Below are 24,522 nucleotides of genomic sequence, written 5' to 3' on the forward strand. Positions count from 1 at the left end.
GTATCAATCTTTGAGGTATCCCAGCTGCTGTAGAACTGCATCCCCTATAGATGTGTTTTAGCAGTCACAGACGGCCAGGTGGGATTCCTGGACTCTGCCAGAACTTTCCACCCTGTAACTGTGAGAAGTGGTCAAGAGAAATTGATAGTATTTTCAGGGGTTCTGTTTTACTCCTAAGCCTAGGAATTGAACAAGAGCTTAGTAAGTGACCAAGTATTTAAACCATAAACATGAGGTTGGGGGAGAAGGACTGGTACTGAGAAGCCCAAATGCAGTAAGTTGATCATATTAGGCAGAGAGGTAACCTAAGCTATCAACAGGAACAACGGTTTTTGATGCCTGACTCATTGGAAGGTTCCAGCTGGATTTCAGCACTGAAATGTGTGGTAAGGAAGGAAGGTAATAAAGTGGCTGGGGTCAAATCTCAACTCCCAGGGGCATCTTCTAGGAGATACAGAAAAGGAATTTTTATCTTATGATACCTTTCACCTAAAGGCAAACCAGGGAGCTGTTTTGGGGTGAAGTTAGTCCCCTTCAATATCAGTCAGGCAGAAAAATTGGCCTGGCCATCAACTCAGCAAAGGAAGTTTGCCTTCTCTGTGTGTACCGAGAAAGGATACTCTCGTCTTCCTTCAGTGGAGAGGAATTACCTCTGGAAGTGAGGGCAGAAACCATGCTATGGAATAGTCCTCTGTGTGTGTGTGTGTGTGTGTGTGTGTGTGTGTGTGTGTGCAAAAGAAAGAAAAAAGGTCAGGTTTAGAGATATGATTCCAGGCCTTTGCACTGCGTCATGGGGAGATGAACCTTACCCCCACCCCATGATAGGACAAGCCAAGGTTATCCAAAAGAATAAGCAGTGGTGAATTTGGCACTGGTCTCAATAAACATCACATTGAGGTCTCTGGATTCTTCTTCTGCCTCCTTGGTAGAGACTTCTCTAGACAAATGAGAAATGATACGAGGGACCAGATAGTGGTAAGACCCCCTTCTGACCCAGAGTTAGTGGATATGAATAGATCCTTCTGAGGTGTAAACCTGCATCCCTAGGACCAGGAACCCTTGAAGCCCTGAACCCATATGACCTTTCTGATCCCTGACACAGGTAACTCCTCCCAAGTAAATAGAGCACAGTAGACCCTCCCCATGGGGATTGAGTGCTAGGTATGCCAGAAGCAGTTGCAGTTATACCTTTCCTTTTGTTGTTCAGATCAATGTTGTTACCCACCAACATGATAATATACTCTGCCCGTACATCTTCTACCCACTTATCTGTTTCCTTGAAAAAGTTGTCCTGTCTACAGGGCAATGTGTTGCAGAGAGTTGAAACATTTAGTAGAGATTTAGAGAAAATAACGTACCTGTCTTTCTCTCTCCTAGTCTTTTTTTCTCTTATGCTCTAATGCTTGTATTTTTTTATCCTCTCTGCTAGTCTTACCAACCTCTCTATTGCTTCCCTCAATCCCCTTTTCAAGTAAAACATGGCATAACTCCCACTTGTGATGTCATAGACAACCACAGCAATAGTTGAATCATGAATGTTGCTAGAATTAGGCTGCAAAAGTTCTGGCCAGCTGCATTCCATAGGTGCAGCTGAACCTGCATAAAACAAATGTTTAGAAAGAAGGTGGAGAAAGATAGAAAAGAAACTAGCTTTTTAAAGGCTAGAACGTAATAAAGGAATAAAAAGAGTCAAGGAAATTGGGTGTCTGAAAAGTGGCTGCTATGGTCACAAACCAAGTGCCTACCATCCTAGAATAGGTCCGATCTCAGTACACTATTTTGATTAAGGAAGACCCTGCAGAACAGCAGATTTAAGGATTAAAGGCTACTTGGACTTTGTTACAGCTGGAGATTAGATGAGGGCAGACAGAATAAGAAACAGCACAGGATTTGGCAGTTTGGGGAGGTTTCACATTTTATTTCTCCTTCTTTATCCACAGGTAATGTGGGGTGGTGCTACCCTACTGTGATGAATAGGCCTCAGTGATTGAGGTACCGGATTAGTGGCATGAGAGTGAACACTCACTATTCAGTTCTCCAAGTACATGATCTTAGAAAGTCAATTCCAAAGGTCGCCTGCAAACCCCTCCTGTACCCCCAGAACCAGGCAGTATTAGACCCGGAAGTGGAGAATAGCCCTTGAAAAGTGTCCTGGCTCAGCTTTTCAACACTTACAATAGCTGACTTTGAGGAGAAGAATCCCTGGGTAAGTTGACCAAAGAAGGGGGCAAAAATGTACTGTGTGATGCCTTGGCGGTGGGTTCACCCAGCAGGCGCCTTCGAAGCTGTTGTACATAAAGTGGGTAATGATAAGTAGGCCAAGTGTCACCCTGGGTGAGGAGGAAATTGATTCCCCAGAGAACCCCCCATTCCATTCCATACCATCACACCTTCCTGTTCCCAAAGCCCAACCCCCAAGGATTGCAGTGTTTGGATTTGCGCAGAGACTGGTGCTTGGGTGCCTCGGCTGTGGGCCTTGTGGTGTGCTGTATGCTTGGCAGGTGGGTGGCACTTGTTGCCTGGGGTCACATAGCACTCTGTCCAACCATCAGCGTCGCCCTCAGGCCTGGTCTCAGGGCTATGTCCCCTCAGGCGCTGCCCGCAGCTCCAAGGTGGGAGTGGGATAGGTGGGGGTGGGGGCAGAGGTGACCAGGGCACAGAAGGAAAGTTGAAGGACTCACGGGTGGGTGGCCTTGCCAGAGGGAAGTCAGGGTTGTTTAGAGGAAAAGCACATGCTGCAGGAGATCTCATCACTGATGTGGGGTGGCGGGTGGGGAGGTGGCTCATTCAAGGTAGTTCCATTACCCTCCTCCAGGAGGAGGAGATACCAAAGCGATCAGCAGGCACATCTGGACATGCTGATTTAGAGTGTTACAGTGGGGCTTCCACACAGAGGCACCTGAGCGCCTCTCATCCCCCTCGGCCGCCAAAGCCCCCTGGCTCTCCTATCTGCCGGGCTGCTGCTGAGCGAACTCCTCGATGACATGTCCTCAGAGCTTGTGGAAGCAGCAGAGGGAAATGGAGGGTTAGGAACAGCTGTCTGAGCGTCTTCCACATCCACTCCCGTTTCCTGATCCCAGAGAAGTGATCCCTTCCCTGCTTCCCAACTCCGAACCTCACCCCCTCTCAGCTGCCCCTGCCCCACTTGGATCACACTGGCTTGTTTCCTTTGTTCCCCCCTCAGTCTGCCAACACAAAAGCCCCCATGAGGGCCAGAGGGGAAATAAGAATGGAGGGTGGGAAGGAGGGAAGGGATGGGGGAATGAAATATGGGAGAAGTTAGGGTGAGGAGGTGCGGGGGGGATAGAAAGAGAAAACTGGAAGGGATGAGGGGGAAGGACGATTGGGAGAAGAGCAGGAGGTGGAGGGTGGGGGACGCAAAAAGGGAAAGAGGGGGGCGTATGAAAAGCACTGAACTATGACATGAAGCTAAACCATATGTTTCCACTGCACACCTATTGAAAGCAACACTCCAGGGAAGCTTTTTTCCATTTCCATCGTCATAAAATGGAGAGTGGCAGTGGGGAAGGGGGACGAGGTTTCCAGGCCTCCCATTTTGTTACCTAGCGGCCTCTGTAGCAAGCATGGAGAGGGAAGGAAATATGGATTGAAGCTGATAAGTTCCCTGAAGAAATGTCCTGTTACTCATTCCTCTCCCTTTTTAACCCTCTGCCTCCCATATACACAACACACACACACACGCACACACACACACACGCACACATGCACACACACACACACACACACACACACACACACACACACACAACTTCCCCTGAAAACCTAGACACCCAACCTACCTATTGCTATTCAATCTCTACCCAAACTGCCAGTCCTCAATTCATGAGATCAGAACTGCTTGGTCCCTAGGACCACTGTTCCTGTGAGTCCCACCTGGTCACTCACTGTTAGATGGCTTTGGATGCATCAGGATCAAGGGCAGCTCCACACCAACATCACTGCAAGGATCCCAAGGTAGAGTTACAGATTTCCCTCCAAGGCCACTCCCTGAACCTCTCCCTCAATTTTTCAGTCCTGGGATGCCCTTAGATTCTCCCGTGTCATTCTTTTGGTCTCCTAATCACATCCTCCCCTTCTTGCCCCAGTTCCCCCTCCCCACAGTGTCTTACCTGGCTGTCAGGTCGCCTAGGATGCTGAGGGTAGAATGACACCCTAAAATTAGCAGCTGGAAATGGTTAGTAGCAACCTAATTTTGCAGGGGAATGAAGGATTGTAAGGCCAACTCAACCACAGAATGGGTTTCTGGAAGGGAAGGTGGCTTGTTCATGGAGCTCACAGGTTTGGGAAACTGGTCCAGGAGAAGGGGTGGGGAATAACTTGAGTGGGTCAGTCCAACTGGGAGGAAAACAGAAGTGGCTCCCCAGCCTCTGCCCAGACAGGCCCTGCACTCTCACTTACCCTCCACAGGACACCATCAGGTTGACTCTGACTTTGTAGGACACCAGGATCCCCAGCAGCTCCTTGTCCATTCCTGGTTGAAGACTGGAGGTGGTAGTATTCATTGTTGTGTGTTTGGAGGGGAGGGGCTGGGGGTTAATTCATTCAGTGCACCTTTTGTCATCTGGCAGGGCTCCCAGGCTCTGATCTCCTACTCATTGGCACCACACTTCTGTTCCTCAGATCCAGTTTTACCAGGTCACCCGCTGCTCAGGAGTCTACCTCTCTGAATATGACTACTACACTGCTTGGCTTTCATGACCCTTAACAATCTAACCTTCCTGCCCTAACTCCCTAACACCTGGAATACAACCTAAGCAGACCCATGCTCTCTCCATGCTCATAACGTGCCATGCAGATTCCTACCTTCTAGCCTTTGCCCAGGCTATGTTCCCAACCCAGAACACTCTTTTCTTCCTCTGTTGGTATCCAGATCCAACACCTTATTCAAGCTCTAGCTCCTTCTGTCTCCTCTAGGAAGCCCTCTCCAGCTATGCTGGCTTCTATTAACTTCAATCAGATTTGTAGTCTGAACCACACGTACTAACATTTAACTGTTAGATTGCATTTAAATTTCTCTTTGTCCTCCGTTTAGGCTGTAAATTGACTGAAGGCAGAGACTGTCTTAAACATCTTTGTACCCTCCCACATTGCTTAGCATAGGAATAAGCATGTAATAGGTGTTCAATGAAAACCCACTGATTGAAAAATAAGACACAGAAAACGATATGCTCTTAGGAAAGTCTCTTCATTGCCCTGGGATGCTGATCCTCTATATGTAAAATAATGCTGTTTGTATGATTTCTCAGGCTCTTTCAAGCAATTATAGTCCATAGCTACATGATTGATAAGGCATAGGGAAAGGCAGTGAGAATTAATGCTTGTTAAATGGTGGCAGATGGCTTTTGGTGGGAGACACATCTTACACTAGGGCCTCCAAGTGTTAGGCATAGGACCAAATGAATGATTTGATAGAATTATATCAATTCCTATCATATTTCTCTTCTTTTTGTCCTCTTTTCTCTCCATTTCTCATCTGGCTTCCATTGAACTTCTGTCTTCACTAGAGAGTAGCTGCTGTAGAGATCGCAGTGTTAGAGCCAGATGACATGTGATAGAATCTTTTCCACTTCTGCCACTTATTAGCTACGCAAGCTTGGACAAGTTCCTTCATCTCTCTGAGCCTCAGGGTCGTTAAGTGTAAAGTAGAATAAGAATACATATCCAGCCTACTTTAATGGGATTCTTATGAAGATAACAGTACCATACGTAAGACCTTTATGAGTTGTAAAATATTGTACAACATAAGGAATTTTTCCTTTCCACTTTTTCCTTGTTGCCTATGACCTAAGCCTGCCATTGGTCCCATGGGTATTATTTAGCTTACTGTCAGCCCTCTTGCCTGGAGGCAGCTCTGAACACTGACCTAGGGACATTTTTAAAAAACAGGTAGGCTTCATTGAAGGTGAAACCTCAGAACTGTATATATAGCACACACAATGTGTTGGGGGTAGAAAATGAAGGTTGGGAGTTACATTTGAGCTTACATCGTGCTAGAGGCCAGATTGGTATCACCATGCTTGAATTTGCCATCCAGTGCCAGGCCCTGTTTCTGGCAGTTGGCAGCCAGGAGTGGGGTTACTGCAAAGCTCTTGGAGAAGGTGGAGTTAGCAGCTATACTCTCCCTTTCAAAGGAAAAGAAGAGATGAACTTAAGCTAGGCTTGCCAACTAAGTGATTCTCATTCCCAACAGTTTTTTGCACGATTCCATGAAACTACTGGAGTATCCAAGAGAGCTGGCATGTCTGACTGTGGAGAGTGGGAACAATTCACTCTGGTGGGAAATCCTTATGCCTCTGCCCTCTCTCAGGACTTGATGATCCTCTTGTGGTATCCCCCCTCCAGATCTCTTGAGAATCCCTCCCTCTTTCCACATCAACCCTCACCTTGATGTTCCTCAGTCCTGGGCTCTTCTCCACTTTCTTCTTTCCCCAACTCCCTCCTCTGCCTCCAGACCCCAGCCCTCTTCCCACCACGCTATCCCTTGGCTCTCTGACCCATGCCCCAGCTCCAGCTCACATGAACTCCTGAATGAACACAGTCTTGGTGTACTTGTCTAGTGAATACAGGACGACATCTGTGATCTGGTCAACTGAAGAGCCAGGAAAAACACATGACTACAATTAGTCAGTCATCCTCGAGACCCCAACTTGCTGCCCTTGTACACGGGCACACTACTAAGATGTGCATATGGACAGACAGTGATACGTGTTCTGATAAGCCTGCAATGGAGGGAAAGCCTAGATGGATGCAGACTGGGTAAGTGGGGCAGAGTTCTGGAAAAAGACCTCTGGATTTGGGACCAGGTGCAGGGGGATAGGAAAAGAAGATCACCTGAAATCTTTATCTTTTTGATGACCTTGTTGGTGCAGTTGTTGATGGAAACGTTAACAGTGATGGGTTTGCCGTGGCACTGAACCTGAAGCAGGAGGAGAGGCCCATTATAAGACTGGAGGGAGAACACCCAGATCAAGACCTAGAATTTGTTTCCTCAGTGCTTTTGCCACCCTGGCTTCCACCCTTGTCTTCCCAAGTAGGAGATCAATGAAGAAAGGGTGTCAGAGGGGTTGCATGGTAGGGGGCAGGAAATGGGGGTCACAAACCTCCTTGTCCATCCAGACCTGGAGTTGTAGGGGCTGAGCTGACAGAAGGAAGCAGCGAACAGTCTGGGCCCAGGGGCCAGGGCCTGGCTCCAGGGGTGCAAACTGGATTTTCCGAATCACCAGCTGCACAGAGTCTCTAAGTAGAGGCCAAGGGGACAGCCAGAATGTCTCCTTAGGACCCACAGACCTTTCTCATGCTAACCCCATAGCCCAGTCCTTGCTTGGGGAGGGGAGGTGGTGGAAGGCCTCTGTCAGATAACTCCTCTGGACCCTCAAGGTTGGTATCTAGACCACAGGTCAGCAAACTATGGCTCAATGGCCAAATCTGGCCTGCTGCCTGTTTCTGTATGGCTTGCGAACTAAGAATGGTTATTACATTTTTTAATGGTTGAAAAGAAATCCACAATAATATTTCATGACATGTGGAAATTATGTAAAATTCAAATTTCAGTGTCCATAAATAAAGCCATGCTCGTTCATTTACGTACTGCCTATGACTGTTTTCACGCTACAGTGGCACAGCTGAGTAGTTACAACAGAAACTACATTGCTCACAAAGCCTGAATATTTCCTTTTTGGCCTTCTACAGGAAAGTTTGCTGACCCTTGCCCTAGAGCAAAGAAGAGAAGTCAGAGGGAAATCAGAACTGGGCATCTGAGTTGGTGGTGACAGTGCTACAGAGGTTAGAAGTAGGGCTGTTTCTGTCCTGAGAGCAAGATCTGTTTTTTGGCGCAGGCCGGAGGCAGGGATTTTGGAGAGGACCAAAGAAATACCTCTTGGAGACTTTCTCCTCCAGGTTTTCAGCACAGAAACTCTTCACTTCAAAGTCAACACCACAGGCCTGCAAAGGGGCAGGAGTGAGAAGAACTCATTTCTGACACTACCCCTCCCTTCCTCATGGAAATGTCTGATCCCGTCCCTTAGCTGTCCCTTTCTCTAGTCTTGTCCATTTATCCCCCGTCCCTCTTTCTCAGAACCCAGACCTCACCTTCCCTGTATCATCAGGACCTGGCTGCAGTGTCACTGAACAGGGCAGGTAGACAACCATCTAAAAGATCAGAAGGAGGTCAGCAAACAGAAGAAACAGGGACCCCTTTCCTCTGTTCTCCTTCTTCAGCTTCCTTTCTTAATCTTCCCTGGAAGCCTTACCCAGGACTTGGGGTCAGTACCTGCAGGGTAAAAGGGAAGGCATTGTCCCCCAGCTTGTGCAGCAGTCGCTCCTGCAGGACTGTGAGGGGCCCCTGGGGGCTGCTGTGCTCAGCTGGGACCACTTGCTGGACCTGTACATACAGATCTTTGCAGAATGTCAGACCGATCACATCCAAGTCATCATGGCCATAGCGAAAGGCACACGTCAACATGACAAACACTGCAGGCAAAGGAGGAAGAGAGTGACCTGTCAGACCCGAGGAGGAAAGGAGATCTTAAATAGGTCAGAGGAGGACATGGAGAGGCAATGTAATACGATCAAAACAGTATGGCCATAAAGAAAAGGATCAATACATTTGACTATAGTAAAATTTAAAACTTCTTTACATTAAAAGTCTTTATAAATAATGAAACAAGCAAAAGCCTGAGAGGAAATATTTGCAACACATATAACAAACAAAAGTTTAGTGTTCATAATGTATAAAGAACTCCCACAAATCAGTAATAAAAATAAAAACAGCCCAATATAAAAGTGTGCAAAGTTTATGAATAGGCTCTGCACAGAAGAGCAAAACGGAATGGCCAATAAGGTATGAAAACATGTCCAGTCTAATAATAATCAGATAAGTGCAAATTAAAACCACAATGAGAGGACTTCCCTGGTGGTCCTGTGGTTAAGGCTCCGCACTCCCAATGCAGGGGGCCTGGGTTCAATTCCTGGTCAGGGAACTAGATCCCACATGCTGCAACTAAGAGTTCACATGCTGCAACTAAAAAAAAATCCCTGCATGCCACAACGAAGATCCTGCGTGCCGCAACTAAGACCCAGAGCAACCAAATAAATAAATAAATAATTTTAAAAACCCACAATGTGATAACACTTCACACCCATCATATTGTCAAAAACTTTTAAGTCTGACAGCACTATGTGTTGAGCAGTGCTCCAGATGTGGAGCAATAGGTTGTTCATTACACACTGTGGTGGGAATATACATTAGTACAACCACTTTTTTTTTCTGTCAGAGTCCCTAGGTTTGTTTATTTAGTTAGTTTTTTACAGAAGGCAATTCAATTAATAAGGAAACCAGTGAGATCTTAAGACTGATACAAGAGAAAATTCAAGGACCTGGAGATTTGTAGTTGGTCAAAGGAATGCAGAAAAAAACTTGCTAACAAATGAATACAACCACTTTGGAAAACTGTTGGACGCTATCCAGTAAAGCTGAATCTTCTCATATCTTATGACCTAAGATGAATTTAGAGGAAGTCTTGGTCATGTATATAAGGAGATACCTATGAGAATGTTCATTTGTCAATGTTTGTCATAGCATAAGATTGGAAATGATTTAAATACCTATCAATGGGAGGATGGGTAAACAGTTGTGGTATATTCATATCATGGAATACTAAACTGAGGTTAAAATAAATGAACTAAACTCCATGTATTAACATGGTTAAGTCTCAAAAACTATTGCGTAAAAAATGCTAGCTGCAGGATGATATGCACAATCTGATACCATGTACGTAAAGTTGAAAAGCATGTAGAACAGTACCAAAGTCGCTCACTGATATATAAATATAGAGTAGAAGTATAGAAACATCATGGGAATAATAAACATCAAATTCAGGATAGTAATTATCTGCGGTGGAGGCAGGAAGAAAAAGATGGAGGGAGGAAGGAGTATGGGATTAGGGAAGGATACACAGGAGACTTCAGTTTGATTCTGTAATTCTTTTAAAAGCTAGGTGGTGAGTACAGGGTATTCATTACATAATTCTCTAGGGTCAGAATACTTGGGCTTGAATATGACTTGCATAAATCCCTCGAGTTGTCTGAACCTCAGTTATTTCACCTGTCAATAATAGGACTGCACTGAGAGCTCTACCTATGTTATTTGGACCTCACAATAATCCTCTGAAGTATTATTATCTCCACTTTACAGGTAGAGAAAATGAGCTCAGAGCAGCTAAGTGACAGCCCAGGATTTCAACTCAGGTCTGACTCCAAAGCCCAGACTCGTACGTGCCCAACCTAACTCATAGGATGGTTGTAAGGAGTTGAAGTATGAGAAATCCCTTTGGAAATTTAAATTAGATGTGGATGATGATGATGATGATCATGGGAATATTAGAAAAGTGGAACAGTTATAAATGAACTTATACATTGCAGCCAGTACCTAAGATTAGGGGCAAGTAGAAAGTCACTTGAGTGCACTAGTGGTGTGGGATGGGGTACAGAAAGATACCTGTCCAAGGACAGTGACAGAGACTGAGGGATGGAAAGATTTAGAACAGGGGTGGGGAATCTTACTTTTAATCAGGAGCCCTGACCCAAAGAAAAGAAAACTACCAAGAGCCACACACTAGTAGAAAGCAAGTCATTTTTGTATTTAAGAGATCAAAATATCAAACAGCCAGATTATTTGCTTTTAAAATTATGAGCAAGCAAAGAAAATGAATCTATATTCAAAAGATACAACAAAGACTGAAAGTAATGATAATGGTAGTGTTTATAATGACTGGGGCAATGGGAAACCTCATACCCTGCAGGAGGGAGAGTTAATTGGTACAACCATTTTGAAGGGCAATTTGGCAATAGAAACCTTTAAAAATGTGTGACTGCCCTTTGGCCATTCATTCCTTTTCTAGGCATTTAGTCTAAAGAAATAATTGGACAAGTATGAAAAGAAATACATACAAGCATGTACTTTATGGGGTTGTTTATCATAGCAAAAAATGTCCAACAATTGAAGTTGGCTAAATATGTTATGGTACACCCATACAATATACTACTAGGCAACTTAAAACTTTATAGATTTTTACATATTGCATAGGTAAAAAAGATTAGAAAATGTTATTTATAATATAGCATTTTTAATAAAAATATAGATATTTTTGCTCAGAAAATATGAATAAATATGAAGTGAAATATTAGTGATTATCTCTGGGTGAGAGGATTGCAGTCTTTTTCTCCTTCATCTGTACTTTCTAATATTTCCACAATGAAGACAAACTTAACAATTTTCAAAAGATACAACAAATTAAATTCACCTTGGTTCCCAATGATGCCAATAAAAATGGGAAAGGGAGAGAGAAAGAAAAGGAAAAGGAAAGAGGGGGCAAAGGAAAAGAAAAAACAGAGAAGATGAGAAAAAGAGGAAAAGAGGTGGCTGGAAGGAAGCCAGGGAAGGGAGGAAATGAAAGAGATAAGAAATAAGACAGAAAAAGATCAGGTGAGGCCAGGCAGAAGGGTATCTAATAGCCCCTGAGGTAAAGGTGTTAATCAGATGAATTGTTCTGTCACATCCTGCTGTGGCATGTGGGGAGGGCATCACCCCACCCCCGAGATCTTATTGGCTCTCTGGCAGTTTAGAATCATCCTTTTTTTAGTGTGTTAGGAAATAGCTTGCTTTTATTTTTTTTAATTCAACATCTATTCTAAAGTTATTAATTTATATTTGTGTTTTTATATAAACAATACATATTAATTGTGTGGCAATCAGAAAACACAAAGAGAATCAAAGCCCTGCCATCATACATCATATTCCAGAGATAACTGCTGTTAATTTCTGTTGCATTTGCTTCCCAACTTTGTTTCTATAATTAAACATAAGGCCACTTTAGCTATTGACTTCTCTCTCATTGCCTTTTTGAAATGAAACATTTTATTTTGAGATCATCACATGCAGTTGTAAGAAATAATACAGAGAGATCCCACATCAATTTTTGTTAAACCGCACTTTATTCGCACAACCGCATATATTGCCCTACAACCAGCCTTTTTCATTCAAGGTGTAGCGTAAGCATATTTCACATCAACAAATGCATCTCGAAAGGAAAAAAAAAGCATATTGGAAAATATGATGCAAATAAGATTATCTTCATAAAAGTAACAAAACATATAAAGTAGCTAAGGAATAAACTTAAATATATACACTTAAATGAATAATAATATAAAACTACTAAGGGACATGAAGAAGATTAGAATTAAAGGAAAAAACACATCTTATTCCTGGGTTGACATGCATTTTTTCAACTAAAGTTTTCTTTCTGTAGGTTATTCTGAAGACTTTGTAGGACTGTGAAAAAATGATTTAGGTTTTAGAACTACAGAGTAATTGAGAGTCTTAAATAAGTTGGTTAATTTACTGGCCATACCCAAAGTTCCTCTGATATTTAAAACTGGGTGGACTGCTTATCTGCACTGTTTAATCTGGGCAACTAAGTCTGGTTTATTCCACAATATCTAAAGGTTACATCTGAACTAGTATCCATCAATTTGTTCTGAGCCTTTTTCAAACCAAACCCAATTTTCAGTCTAATTGGATCACAGAGTAAGAATTAAAAGGAAAAAAAGTGGCAAAACAATATTTCAGTGTAATCTGGATCTATAATACTGTGGCCAGAGCAATGTCGCTTGCTGTTACTTGCTGTAGTTATTGTTTTGTTTGCTTCTTTGTTTGGGGTTTTTTTTTTTTTTTTTGGTACGTGGGCCCCTCACTGTTGTGGACTCTCCCGTTGCGGAGCACAGGCTCTGGACGCACAGGCTCAGCGGCCATAGCTCACGGGCCTAGCTGCTTCGCGGCATGTGGGATCTTCCCAGACCGGGGCACGAACTGGTGTCCCCTGCATCGGCAGGCGGACTCTCAACCACTGTGCCACCGGGGAAGCCCTGTTTGGGATTTTTTAATGGAAAAATTGGGTTTCCCCACACAAAGGAGATATGGAAAGACATATGCAATTAAAGGAAAAACCAAATGCAAAGTGGCAGGCTGAAGGTCACATTCAGCCTATGGAAAAATAAAGTTTTTTGATTTATCCAGGCCTTTAAAAATCTTTTAATTAGTTGCCAACATTTGAAAATCAGGAAATTTGCATTAAAATATGGATTTCTGGTGTACTGGATCTTTCCATGGGCAGTCTAAGCAGAGGCACCACCAACAGTAATGGAGAAGATCAGAAATTTTAGAAAAAAACTTCAGCACATATGTAAATTTTGTGTGATCTTGAAAAACAAAATTTCATTTATGCTTTAGAAATATATCTATTTTGAATATCATTTGGGGAAGGGGCACTAGAATCTTTTCAGACCTTGGGCCTCTCAAGGTCGTATTCTAAGCTTCATTTCCAGTTCCTCTTTTTTTTTTTTTTGTGGTACGCGGGCCTCTCACCGTTGTGGCCTCTCCCATTGCGGAGCACAGGCTCCGGATGTGCAGGCTCAGCGGCCATGGCTCACGGGCCCAGCCGCTCCGCGGCATGTGGGATCTTCCCGGACCTGGGCACGAACCCTTGTCCCCTGCATCGGCAGGCGGATTCTCAACCACTGTGCCACCAGGGAAGCCCTCCAGTTCCTCTTTAACAATTGGAAAATCTGGCCACACTGGGCTGAAATTCTCAGTGGTTAGCCTCCACCAGACAAGACATTCACAGTTCCCACTACTTTTATATTTTCTTATACCCCTCTGGTCCACTCATCCACTCTACTCATTCAGGTTACTTGTCTGGCATGTGTGACATTTTAGGTTGGGGGTCCCTGGCACATACACAGACCAACAAGGATTTTTACTTACTCTTTCGACCTTTTAAGTAATCAGGGTCAACCAGGACTACACCATCTGTGGAGAGGGGGAGAGATGGCCCTCTGGTCAGGAAAGGTCCTCAGACTATGAAACAGAAGTTGACCCCTGAATGGTTCCTCCCATTTTTCTCTTTAATTGGCCTCCTCTTCTGCATGGTCCTTTCTTGGCTTTCTTTTACGCCCTCACTCCCATTCCCTTCTCCCCAGGCTCTTTCCCTTTTTGGACTCACTGACCAGTGGGTTCCACCATGTCCACATGGTCCATGAAGTCCCATTTCCCCAGGTAGATGGAGAGCTGTTGTGGAACAACCTCCCATGTTATTCTCATAATCATCTTTGAATGGATTCCCCTGAAGCCCCCAACCCAAACCCCTGAGACCTTGAGGGACGTACCCACCTATCCCTTTTGCCCTCTCATTTGCCCAGCTGGGCCAGGTTCTCTCACCTTGCCATTGGAGCAGGTCTTCTTAAACACCCTATGAGGAGAAAATCAGAGGATAGGGAGGGGGATTGGAAGGGAAGGGAAGGGGAGAAGAAGATAAAGGGAAGTGGGGAGAAAAGGAAATATTTCTAGGATTAGAAGAGGCCTAGGGACTTCCCTGGAGGTCCAGTGGTAAAGGATCCGCCTTACAATGCAGGGGACGCAAGTTCGATCCCTGGTCAGGGAACTAAGATCCCACATGCCTTGGGGCAACTAAGTCTGCGTGCCATAACCACTGAGCTCTCGGGCCTCAACAAGAGAGCCCGAGTGCCGCAAGCTACAGAACCCATGCACTCTGGACCCCGTGCACCACAACTACAGAGCCCATGTGCCCTGGAGCCTGCACTCCACAACTGGAGAAGAGAAAACCCACATGTCACAACTAGAGAGAAGTCCGCGCGCCGCAACCACGATTCTGCGTGCCACAACTAAGACCCAGCGCAGCCAAAAATAAATAAAATAAATAAATAATAAATAAATCTTACTGGTGGGATTGGAGAGGAGCTGGAAAAAAAAAAAGAAGAAGCCCAAGGAGAGGGAAATGACACAAAGGCGGAGGCAGTTGGGATAGAGTCCAAGACACAAGTTGGGGAGAGGTTGCAAACCCCTTCACCCCAAAGGCAAGTACTTGGGTTTGGGTAAGTGATGAGTCACAGATTCAGAGAATTAGGAGTTCTTACTTACCTGGATATGCTGGCCATGGCATTGATGTTGAGCCTTTTCTGGCAAAAGGGAAAGAAGGAGGAAGGCTCAATCATTTGGTCCCTATTCTCCTTACCTGGCTCTGGTATACCATCCAGACACACCTAGTGGGATGTAACCTTTTCTTCTTAGATAGACACCTCACCACCATCCATGCCTCCTATTCTTCCTCCTGCCAAGGTTACTTATTCAGCCATAATCTCAACTATCCTGGACATGGGAAAAAACCTTCCCTAGTTTTTATGAATTGTTGACTAACCATACTGTGTATTCTCCAGAAAGAGTGAGGCTTTTTGAAATAGCTGGGGCACTCTTGAGAGCCTTTTGAGAGACGAAATTTGTCTGGAGAATGGCCTCCATCCAGGAAAGTATGAGGAAAATTGGACTGGATGAGTCTGAACATCACCTGGCACACGGTAGGCACCAAGACATGTTTGTTAGATACACGAATGAATGAATGAATGAATGAACAAAACCCAGACTCTGGCTTTGCTCATGCAATGGATTCTGAGCCTGAGTTCACCTCATGGTGGCCTTAACACTCAGCTAAGAAAGGAGAAAGGTGCGGGAGAGAAAAGGTTGGTACCTTCATGCCTTGTTGGTGGCAAAAACCTGTATGGGGGTTGAAAGCCTTCCTTGAACCTATTCATCGCTCTCATCACCCTCCCCAGATTTTCCCACCCTTATCTCCATCCATGTCCCCGGGTGCTAAGTCTTGGAGTAGGGATACTTAGAGAGAGGAAGACATCTCTCTAATGCTTTTCTTTGATGTGTATTAGATCTGGCTTGAGGGGTGAGCTTAGGGGAGCTTCCAGAGGTCTCTCTCAGGGTCTCTCAGCCTGAGTGCCTGTCAGCTGTGTCGGGAAAGGTGCCCTTCAAGTGCTTCTTGATATATTGATGGGGGTGCTAAGGGCAGGGGATATGGGACCTAGTATGGGCTAGAAATAGAGGACTTTGGACTATTACCTGGGGAGGAAGATGAAGCTCACATCCGTCTCCAGCTCTGGTCACTATGCTCGCCTCCCCAACCTCTTATACCCAAGGTCCTCTGAGTTTTTAGATTGGTGGGGGTCATGGGAGAAGAATAGGGTTCTGGGGGGCATGAAATACTGCTTTATAAATAGCTCAGGTGCCAAGAGTTTGGAAAGCAGATTAATGGCTAAAAGATTAGTGGCTAAAAGATTAGCAGGCTCTTGCTGCTGGGACAGGGCGGGAGTCAGGGGTTGAATCTGATGGTGTTAAAGTCAGGGGAGCTTGAAAAAGGGAACTACAAGGTTTTGGCCTTTTGAGGCCTTGAGCCTGAGGACCGGGATCAAAGGGGACTCTGGGACATTAAAAGAAAAGCAATGTGAGGGATAGAAATAGGAGGGCTCAAAGTATAGGCCTTTGTGATTCTGAAAGGAGAGCCTTGTGTCACATTCCAGTCTTTCTATATCTCTTGATCAACTATTACAGGCCACACAAAAGCCAAGGGTATGGGAAAGAGCACCCCTTCCCCAGGCCCCCACTACTTGGGACTTGGGACTCTTGAAGTGATGTTTAGAGACCCGATTATCCCAGCTTATGTGCACAGCAGGAGTCAATCTCCCGTACATGGGGGTGGGGTAGGGCAGGGGAGGCTGAGTGTGTTGAGTTGTGTGCACATGTCTGTGAGCCTTGAACTTCTTTTCTTGTTGGAGAGGAAGGTAACAAAGGATTCTTGGCCCAGGGGCAGGTTCTCTGGGAAGGATGTTGCCTGTGGAGGGAAAAAGCAATTGACATCTATATCACCCCCACCTGAAGTAAACCTTTCCTGCCCCCCAGCACTTGACTCTCTCCAATCCCTAAAACTAAGTCCAGGCTATAGGTTCTAAGCAGCTTCCCTCGCCTCATATGACCACTCATGGAATTAGAGATATTACTGTCCTGCAGCTGCCAGGTCCCCCCACAATGGTAGCAACAAAAGTAATCTTCCTTTCTTGGCTGTCCTTCACATAGGGCCCAGGCCCAGGCTTCATGGACATGGGGGATGTAGAGACAGGATATCCAAGCTCTGGGGATACAGGACCCTACACCACATCACCTCACCATAGTGCCGGCTGCGCTTTAGTATCTATCCATAGATGCAGCCCTCAACCCTCCATGACAGCATGTCCGTTCCTCAGAGGGTGACTATCACTGTGGTTCAGGGGGCTGGGCCTTCCCTATCTCCTACTCCCCACTGTGGGCACTGGAGAGCTAGCTGTCCTGTAATCTCTTTGCCCAAATAACCGAGTTAGCCTTTGCCATTCCTTGTTAGTATGCACCCCAGGGCCTTGGCTTTTAGTCATTGTAACTCTCTCCTTCTCAGGGATTTTCAGCTACAGCTAGAAGCCCAGACTCTGAGGAGAAGGTTGGTGTCTATGGAGAAGGTGAAAAATCAGAATGAATGTACTTTTGGACTAGGCTTCAACCCATTTTTGTCTTCAGCCCCACACTTGAAGCTTAGCCCCTCTTTCAACTCAGGTCCATGGTACTCTCAACGGGAAGTAGATCTCATAGGCCTTTAATTCATTATTATGATTGAACTTAAATCATTCTCTCTTTTCCTGGAGTATGTGCATTTCTTGCTGGAGGTATAATTTAGCAAAAGTAAAATGCACAAATTTTAATTGCACAGCTTGATGAATTTTTACCTACTGTGGATGGCTGAATAATGCATCCCCAAGGATATCAGGTCCTAATCCCTGGAACCAATAAATGTTACCTTATATGGCAAAACAGGACTTTGCAGATGTGATTAAATTTAGGATCTTGAGAGGGGAAGACTATTTTGGATCATCCGGGCGGGCCCTAAATGTAATCACTAGTCTGTTTATAAGAGGGAAGCAGAGGGATATAGAGGGAGATTTAACTGCAGAGACAGAAGGCAATATGAGGACTGCAGCCAGATGCTATGCTTTGGGCTTTGAAGATGGAGGAATGCAGCTCTAGAAACTGGAAAAGGCAAGGACACAGATTCTCCCCTATAGTCCCTCATGGTTGCAGGGTGGCTGTCACAGTTCAGGCATAGCCCTGCTGATACCTTGATTTTGGCCCAGTGAACCTGATCTTGGACTTCTGACCTCCAGAACTGTAAGAGAATAAATGGTGTTTTAAGGCACCAAGTCTGTGGTAATATTTTACAGCAGCAATAAGAAACTACTACACCTATATATACATACATGTAACCACCACCCAGATCGAGGTATAGAACATTTCTAGCTCCCCGGAAAATTCCCTTGTGTCCCTTTCCAGTTACTAGTCTCCCAAAGAGAGACACCATAGTTTTATTTTGATCAAGAGTATTTACATTTTATGAGGAGGCAAGAGTAAGAAGGCAAAGGAGTGCATCTCTAAAGGTGAAGTGTCTGGGCCCTGCGATAGATTGATGGGAGAGGTATCTTCAGGTCCTTACCCACCCTCAGTCTGCACACCCCAGTGATATTCCCAACCAGTCCTTCCAGTTTGGAAGTGATGACCGGATAGCTGAGTGAGGAAGGGCTGGTTATTCCATAAAGGATCCTAGCAGACAGGATTGTTTATCAACTCAATAGGCATCTCTCCCTTCCTTCTTGTGGGCAGAATCCCCACTTTTTTATGTACCCCACCCTCCTCCACTTGGCTCTCTGCTCCTCTCAGCCAGTCATGGTCATTTCATCCTCTTTGCCGGTGGTTGGTTTAGTTATAGGCATGATGAAACTCAGGCCACTGAGACATGAGGGGAAGCATGCTAGGGAGATTCTGGGAAAGGTTTCCTGAGTGATAAAAATAAACACACAGGAAGAGAGGCTTTCCTCTCCTTTTGTCAATGGTATTTCCATGTTTGGATGCAATGCCTAAAATGCAACAGCCACCTTGTGACCATGAGAGTTGCTGAGCAGCAGGCTGAGGGGTGCAGATCAGAAAGATGGAAAGAATCAGGATTTTTTAAATGACATTGTTGAACTGTTGAATTAATCAACTCTAAAGCTCCCTGCTCCTGTACTTAGATGCTAGATAATACATTTCCTTATTTTAAAGTCAACTGAGTTGGCATTTTCTGTTATTGCAGCTGACAGCATACCAGCAGGCTTAAGTGGGATCTCCACAACAGCACTGGCTCAGTGCGGGAGGATGGAGAGGAGGCAGACAAATCAAATGGTAGAAGCAGAGACTTCCCCTGCTGTCCTAGGTACCGGACACAGTGGTACTGGTCTCTAGTCTAAAGTTGTTAACAGCCTTGTTGGAGATAAAGAACAGACATTTAGAAAGACTAAAAGGGAACACTATAGAAAAGACACCTGGACAATACTAACTTGGGTACAATTATATGGAAGCAGTCACTTTCCCATGATTTTATTAGTAAATTTGGATTGTCCAGGATTTCAGGTTACTGCTCCTTTCCATCAAGCCTGTGGGGATTGTCTTATTCCACTCCACACTGCACCTTACTTTCAGCAGGTGACCTCGTCTTTTCACTTCATAAAGAAAACCTAGGCAATTGAAGAGAAATTTTGATTGGAGGGAGATTTGTATGCTGGAATCTAATTGGTCATTATAATTATTCATAACTTGTAAGTTAAATCATGAGAGTGGATGGAGAAAGAGAGGGAGAGAAGGAGAGAGAAAGAAACAATGGAGGAATGGAGAAGGAGAAGAGGAGAGAAGAGATCTGGAAGTAAGTGTTGCAGAAGGGTCACATTTGGAGGAAGGAGGACAAAAAGGAGCCAGGGAAGGGGTCAGAAGGAACATCCAGAAGAATAGGAGAATCAGAGTAAAGTCACAGAAATGAAAGTGAGGAAGAGTTTCATAGGAGAGAGGGGTCTGGTCTGCAACCTTTCATAAGGCATGCATTCCTTTTGGCCCAGGTGACGTAAACAGAAGCTAACTTCTGGTTGGGGAATGTTGGGAGAGGTCTTTTCCTGAAGTAGCCACTGGGCGGCAGTGGTGGCAGCGCTGACAGCTGCAGCTGCGTCCAGGGACTGGCAGAAACCTGGCAGAGCTGAACCAGCTTGAAGCAGTAGGAGCAGGAAGCTGGCTCCTGCTGGGGCTTCTCTAGTTTAGTGGACACTGGAATGTCCCCTTGGGTGTATGCCAAGCTTCAGATCACACTTGTCCTCCTCTGAAGAGGCCAGCTTCACCCCTGGGAGCAAAGTAAATAATACAAAGTACTTTATAGATTAGCAGCATTTTATGGTTTACAAAATGTTTTCACATCTATTAACCAATTCAGTATTCAGAAAACCCTAAAAGGTTGGTATTACTGACCCCAATTCACTCATGAGGAAATTCAGTCATGAAGAGGTATCCAGGGTGACACAACTAATACGTGGAAGAACAAGGGTTGGAATTCAGGTCCGTCTGGCTCCAAACACCTGAGCCTTTTGTGCAAAATCACAGCGATCAGCTGTCCAGGACTCAGGCTATGACTGCTTTCTCCACGCCTACCTTTTATCCACCACACCCCCACTGGGCAAGGATCTCCAGGTTTCCCCCATCTAGGTTTCTGGGTCTTCCAGGAGATCTAGATTCTAGATTCTAGAGCTTCCCCTACAGCCCTGCCTCCTCCCCTCACTCCCAGGATCCATCTGGGCAACATTCTCAGGATCTGAAGATCAGTTCAGAGTCCCCATTGCTTCCCAGCTCCCTTCAGAGTGGATTCTGCTGGAGCCTGCTCCCCCTCCCCAAGAGCACTACCCACCTTACCCTCAGAGTCCTCCAGGCCCAGAGCTTGCTTCCTGTGCCTAAGACTTCCATAATCACGGAGACTTAGTTAGCCCCAGGAGCCTTAGGCCCAGAGCTCCTGACAATTCCATGTTCCCTAGCACTAGGCTCTCAAACATCTAGGCTTGGTGTCCGTACTGTCTTGGCTGTATTCAGACCAGGGTCTCCTGGGGTGATAGAGAGAGATGAGGGGTGGTATGTAGGAGGAGGGGGTGGAGTCTGTAAGGGAAGCATGTGGGCTAGCATCCTTGGCGGGGAGTGAATCACCTCCTCACCACCTCCTCTTACATGCATAATAGACATCTTGAAATTGGCAGGTGGAAAACTGAGCTCCTCATCTTTCCCCATACCTACTCCTCTCACAGCCTTCCCCATCTTTGTCAGTGGTGTAAGTCCATTCTTCCAGTTGCTCAGGCCAGAAATCTTGGAGTCATTCTTGACTCCTCTCTTTCTCTTATACCCCTTATCGGTAAATATTGTTGTCTCTACTTTCAAAAGCTAGCCAGAATCTGCCACTTCTCACCACCTTCACTGGCCTGGTCCAAGCCACCGTCATCTCTATTGGCAATGGCTTCTGATCTGATCTTCCTCCTTTGTCCCTAGCCCTGTAGTCTATTCTCAACATAGAGCTAGCCAGGGATCTTTCTAAAGTGTGAATAAGATCCTGATATGTGTCTCTTCTAAACCCTCAATGACTTCCCAGTCACTGAAAGTAAAAGCCAAGATGTCCTCACAATGGCTTCCAAGGACCTTCATGATCTGGTTTGTGCCAAACTCTCTGACCTCCTCTCTGTTTCCTCTTCCTCACAACCATCTGGTCCTTATTCAAAAGTCGCCCTAATATTTAAAACAGAAACCCTCTCTATTCTCTTTCCCTCCTTTACTTTTTTCCATAACAATGATCATGATCTCTATATGTTACTTGTTAATTTTATTATCTTTTCACTCCCACTGGTATGTAAGCTCCATTAGAGTAGGAGGTTTTGCCTGTTTTGTTTACTATTAGTGAACTACCAGTGCCTAGAACTGGTCCAAGCACATAATAGGCTCTCAGAACATGTTTGCTTATCCTTTCCTAGATTATGGCCAGTGGCTTAGAGAGGCCACTAAGCATAGCAATTATGGATTGCTAAAGCCTGGTTCAAAGGCTGGCCTTCCTGGGTTCGAAATCTTGACTCTACCACTAATTAGCAAAATACTTCAACTTTCTGTGCCTTCGTTTTCTCATCAGTGAAGTAGGGACAATCATGATACCTACATCATAGAGAGCCTGTGGGGCCATTAATAAGTACAAAGCACTTAGAACAGTGCCTTGCATATAGTAAGTGCTATATACAGATTTCTTATAATTATATGCACGTGGAGTTAAGATTTATATCAGTAGTTTAGATTTCCTAAAATCTTTCGATGTGTTATCCATGCTAACATTCATTTTCCATGTTTCTGCTCATACAGATTTCTATGATCTTCCTGCAGTTTTAGTTCTCTCCAGTGGCCTGGCTGTTCCTCTGTCAACTTGGACGTTTCCTTGTGTACTCTCTCCTACAGTCATTTAGGAGCCGTTAAATAGTAATCTCACTGGGCCCCAGTTTCCCAGTCTGTGCACTGAGTGGGTGGGACTAGATAATCTTGATGGACCTTTCTAGCTCTAATGATTTCCCAGGATGGGAGGAGGTACAGGTCCCATGCCCAAACCCGCCCCCTTGGATATGCCCTCTGGCTGCCAAGGGGAAGGGAGACAGAGTCAGCTGGGCTCAGCTTCAAGGAGAGCAGGTAGGAGACATGCCAAGTTTCTTGGGTAAGGGTGGCGATGGGGTTTCTGGGCTGGCCCAGGCTGGGGGAAGGTATCAGAGATCACTGTAGTTCAGAGACACTGGGACCAGGGGAAAGAAGTTACTATATGGAGAGATGCCCTCTTCACAGGGACACAGCAGTTGTGATGAGCTGGGAGACAATTTGGGTCTGGGTATCTTCCTACATTGGATCGTCCTGGTAGGCCTTGACCCCCTTTAGCTAACCAAGCTCTGAAGGACAGAGTCAGCTTCAGAAGGACGACCCAAACCCACTGACTGCCCTCCTGAGCCCTGGCACTGCCTGCTGCCTACTATTCCCCGGGCTGGACTGAGGGAGCTCTGGCAGGAGCCAGGCTGGCCCGGGTTACTCCCAGATGCATCCTCTCAACTCCCCCTTGTGCTTCAACCATCGCCCTCCCCATTCTCTGCTTTTTTGCCCCAGGTCAAGGGCTAGGGGGCCAGGGAAATCTGGCCACCCTCACTTCTGCCCTTTCCACCCCTAGGGGGACCATGAAGAGTACGGAGTCCTCACCGTTCACAGCCTTAGGCCCCCACTCAGATCCTGACAACAGTGAGGTGGAGCTGGACTGCCGGTTTAATGAGGAGTTCAAGTTTATCCTGCTGCCCGTGAGCTATGCAGTTGTCTTTGTGCTGGGCCTAGGCCTCAATGCCCTGACCATCTGGTTCTTCCTCTTTTGCCTCCGACCGTGGGATGCGACCGCCACCTACATGTTCCACTTAGCTTTGTCAAATACTTTGTACGTCCTGTCGCTGCCCACCCTCGTCTACTATTACGCAGCCCGTAACCACTGGCCCTTTGGCACTGGGCTCTGCAAGTTCATCCGCTTTCTCTTCTATTGGAACCTCTACTGCAGTGTCCTTTTCCTCACCTGCATCAGCGTACACCGCTACCTGGGCATCTGCCACCCGCTGCGGGTGCTGCGCTGGGGCCACCCACGCCTTGCTGGCCTTCTCTGCCTGGCAGTTTGGTTGGTCGTAGCTGGCTGCCTCGTGCCCAACTTGTTCTTTGTCACCACCAGCCCTAAGGGGAACATCATCTTGTGCCACGACACCACCCGGCCTGAGGAGTTTGACCACTACGTGCACTTCAGTTTGGCAGTCATGGGGCTGCTCTTTGGTGTGCCCTGCCTGGTCACTCTTGTCTGCTATGGGCTCATGGCCCGGCGCCTGTATCGGCCCTTGCCAGGGGCTGCCCAGTCATCTTCCCGTCTGCGCACGCTGCACACCATCGCTGTGGTATTGACTGTCTTTGCCATCTGCTTTGTGCCTTTCCACATCACCCGCACCGTTTATTACATGGCAAGGCTGTTGGAAGCTGACTGCTGGGTGCTGAACATTGTCAACATGGTCTATAAAGTGACTCGGCCTCTGGCCAGTGCCAATAGCTGCCTGGATCCTGTGCTCTATTTGCTCACTGGGGACAAGTATCGACGTCAGCTCCGGCAGCTCTGCAGGGGTGGCAGGCCCCGGCTCCCCACGGCTGGCTCCTCTCTGGCACTGGTGTCCCTGCCTGAGGACAGCAGCTGCAGGTGGACAGCCAGCCCCCAGGACGGCGGCTTGGGCAGATAGATTGTAACGGAAGCCGGGAAGTGAGAGAAAGGGGGTGAGTGCAGGGCAGAGGGGAGGGAACCTTATAGTGACACCCCATCTGGCTGCTTTCTCCTCTTTTCTGAGCTCTGGAGAGAGGCCCTCACCCTGAGATTTAGGAGGAGCCAGACAAATCATGTGTGACCCCATCTCTCCTAAACCCTTCAGTTGCCCTCTCCTTTTTAGCCAAAGACACTAGTAGCCACTCTTTGTCCTCGACTTCTTTCTCTTTGTTTCTGCCCCCTTCCTGGGGCCACTGGTCCTGTTTCTTGGTACTACGAGGCTGCTGGAAATCTTCCCCAGCCCTCCTTCTCCTGGCCTCTCCCCCTATATCCTTGTATATCATGCGTTCCTTCAGCCAGACCAGAGCATTTAGCTGGAGGGGTG

General features: G+C 46.1%; 2 protein-coding genes across 2 annotated transcripts; one reads left to right on the plus strand and one right to left on the minus strand.

Annotated features, from left to right (window-relative positions):
- Positions 1-3,906: 3,906 nt before the first annotated feature.
- ARR3 (arrestin 3) lies at positions 3,907-8,484 on the minus strand. Its single transcript, XM_067023207.1, has 8 exons — positions 8,291-8,484; positions 8,110-8,169; positions 7,895-7,962; positions 7,122-7,257; positions 6,853-6,937; positions 6,538-6,610; positions 6,006-6,143; positions 3,907-4,503 (listed from the first exon to the last, which is right to left on the minus strand). Exons 1-8 carry the CDS (start codon positions 8,480-8,482, stop codon positions 4,416-4,418), a joined length of 840 nt encoding a protein of 279 aa, XP_066879308.1. The 5' UTR covers positions 8,483-8,484; the 3' UTR covers positions 3,907-4,415.
- A 14,553-nt stretch (positions 8,485-23,037) lies between these two features.
- On the plus strand, positions 23,038-24,117 carry P2RY4 (pyrimidinergic receptor P2Y4). Its single transcript, XM_067023170.1, has one exon. The coding sequence runs from the start codon at positions 23,038-23,040 to the stop codon at positions 24,115-24,117; it is 1,080 nt and encodes a 359-aa protein (XP_066879271.1).
- The last annotated feature ends 405 nt before the right edge of the window (positions 24,118-24,522 follow it).

This window comes from Kogia breviceps, chromosome X, assembly GCF_026419965.1.
Source record: "Kogia breviceps isolate mKogBre1 chromosome X, mKogBre1 haplotype 1, whole genome shotgun sequence".
Lineage (NCBI taxonomy): Eukaryota > Metazoa > Chordata > Mammalia > Artiodactyla > Physeteridae > Kogia > Kogia breviceps.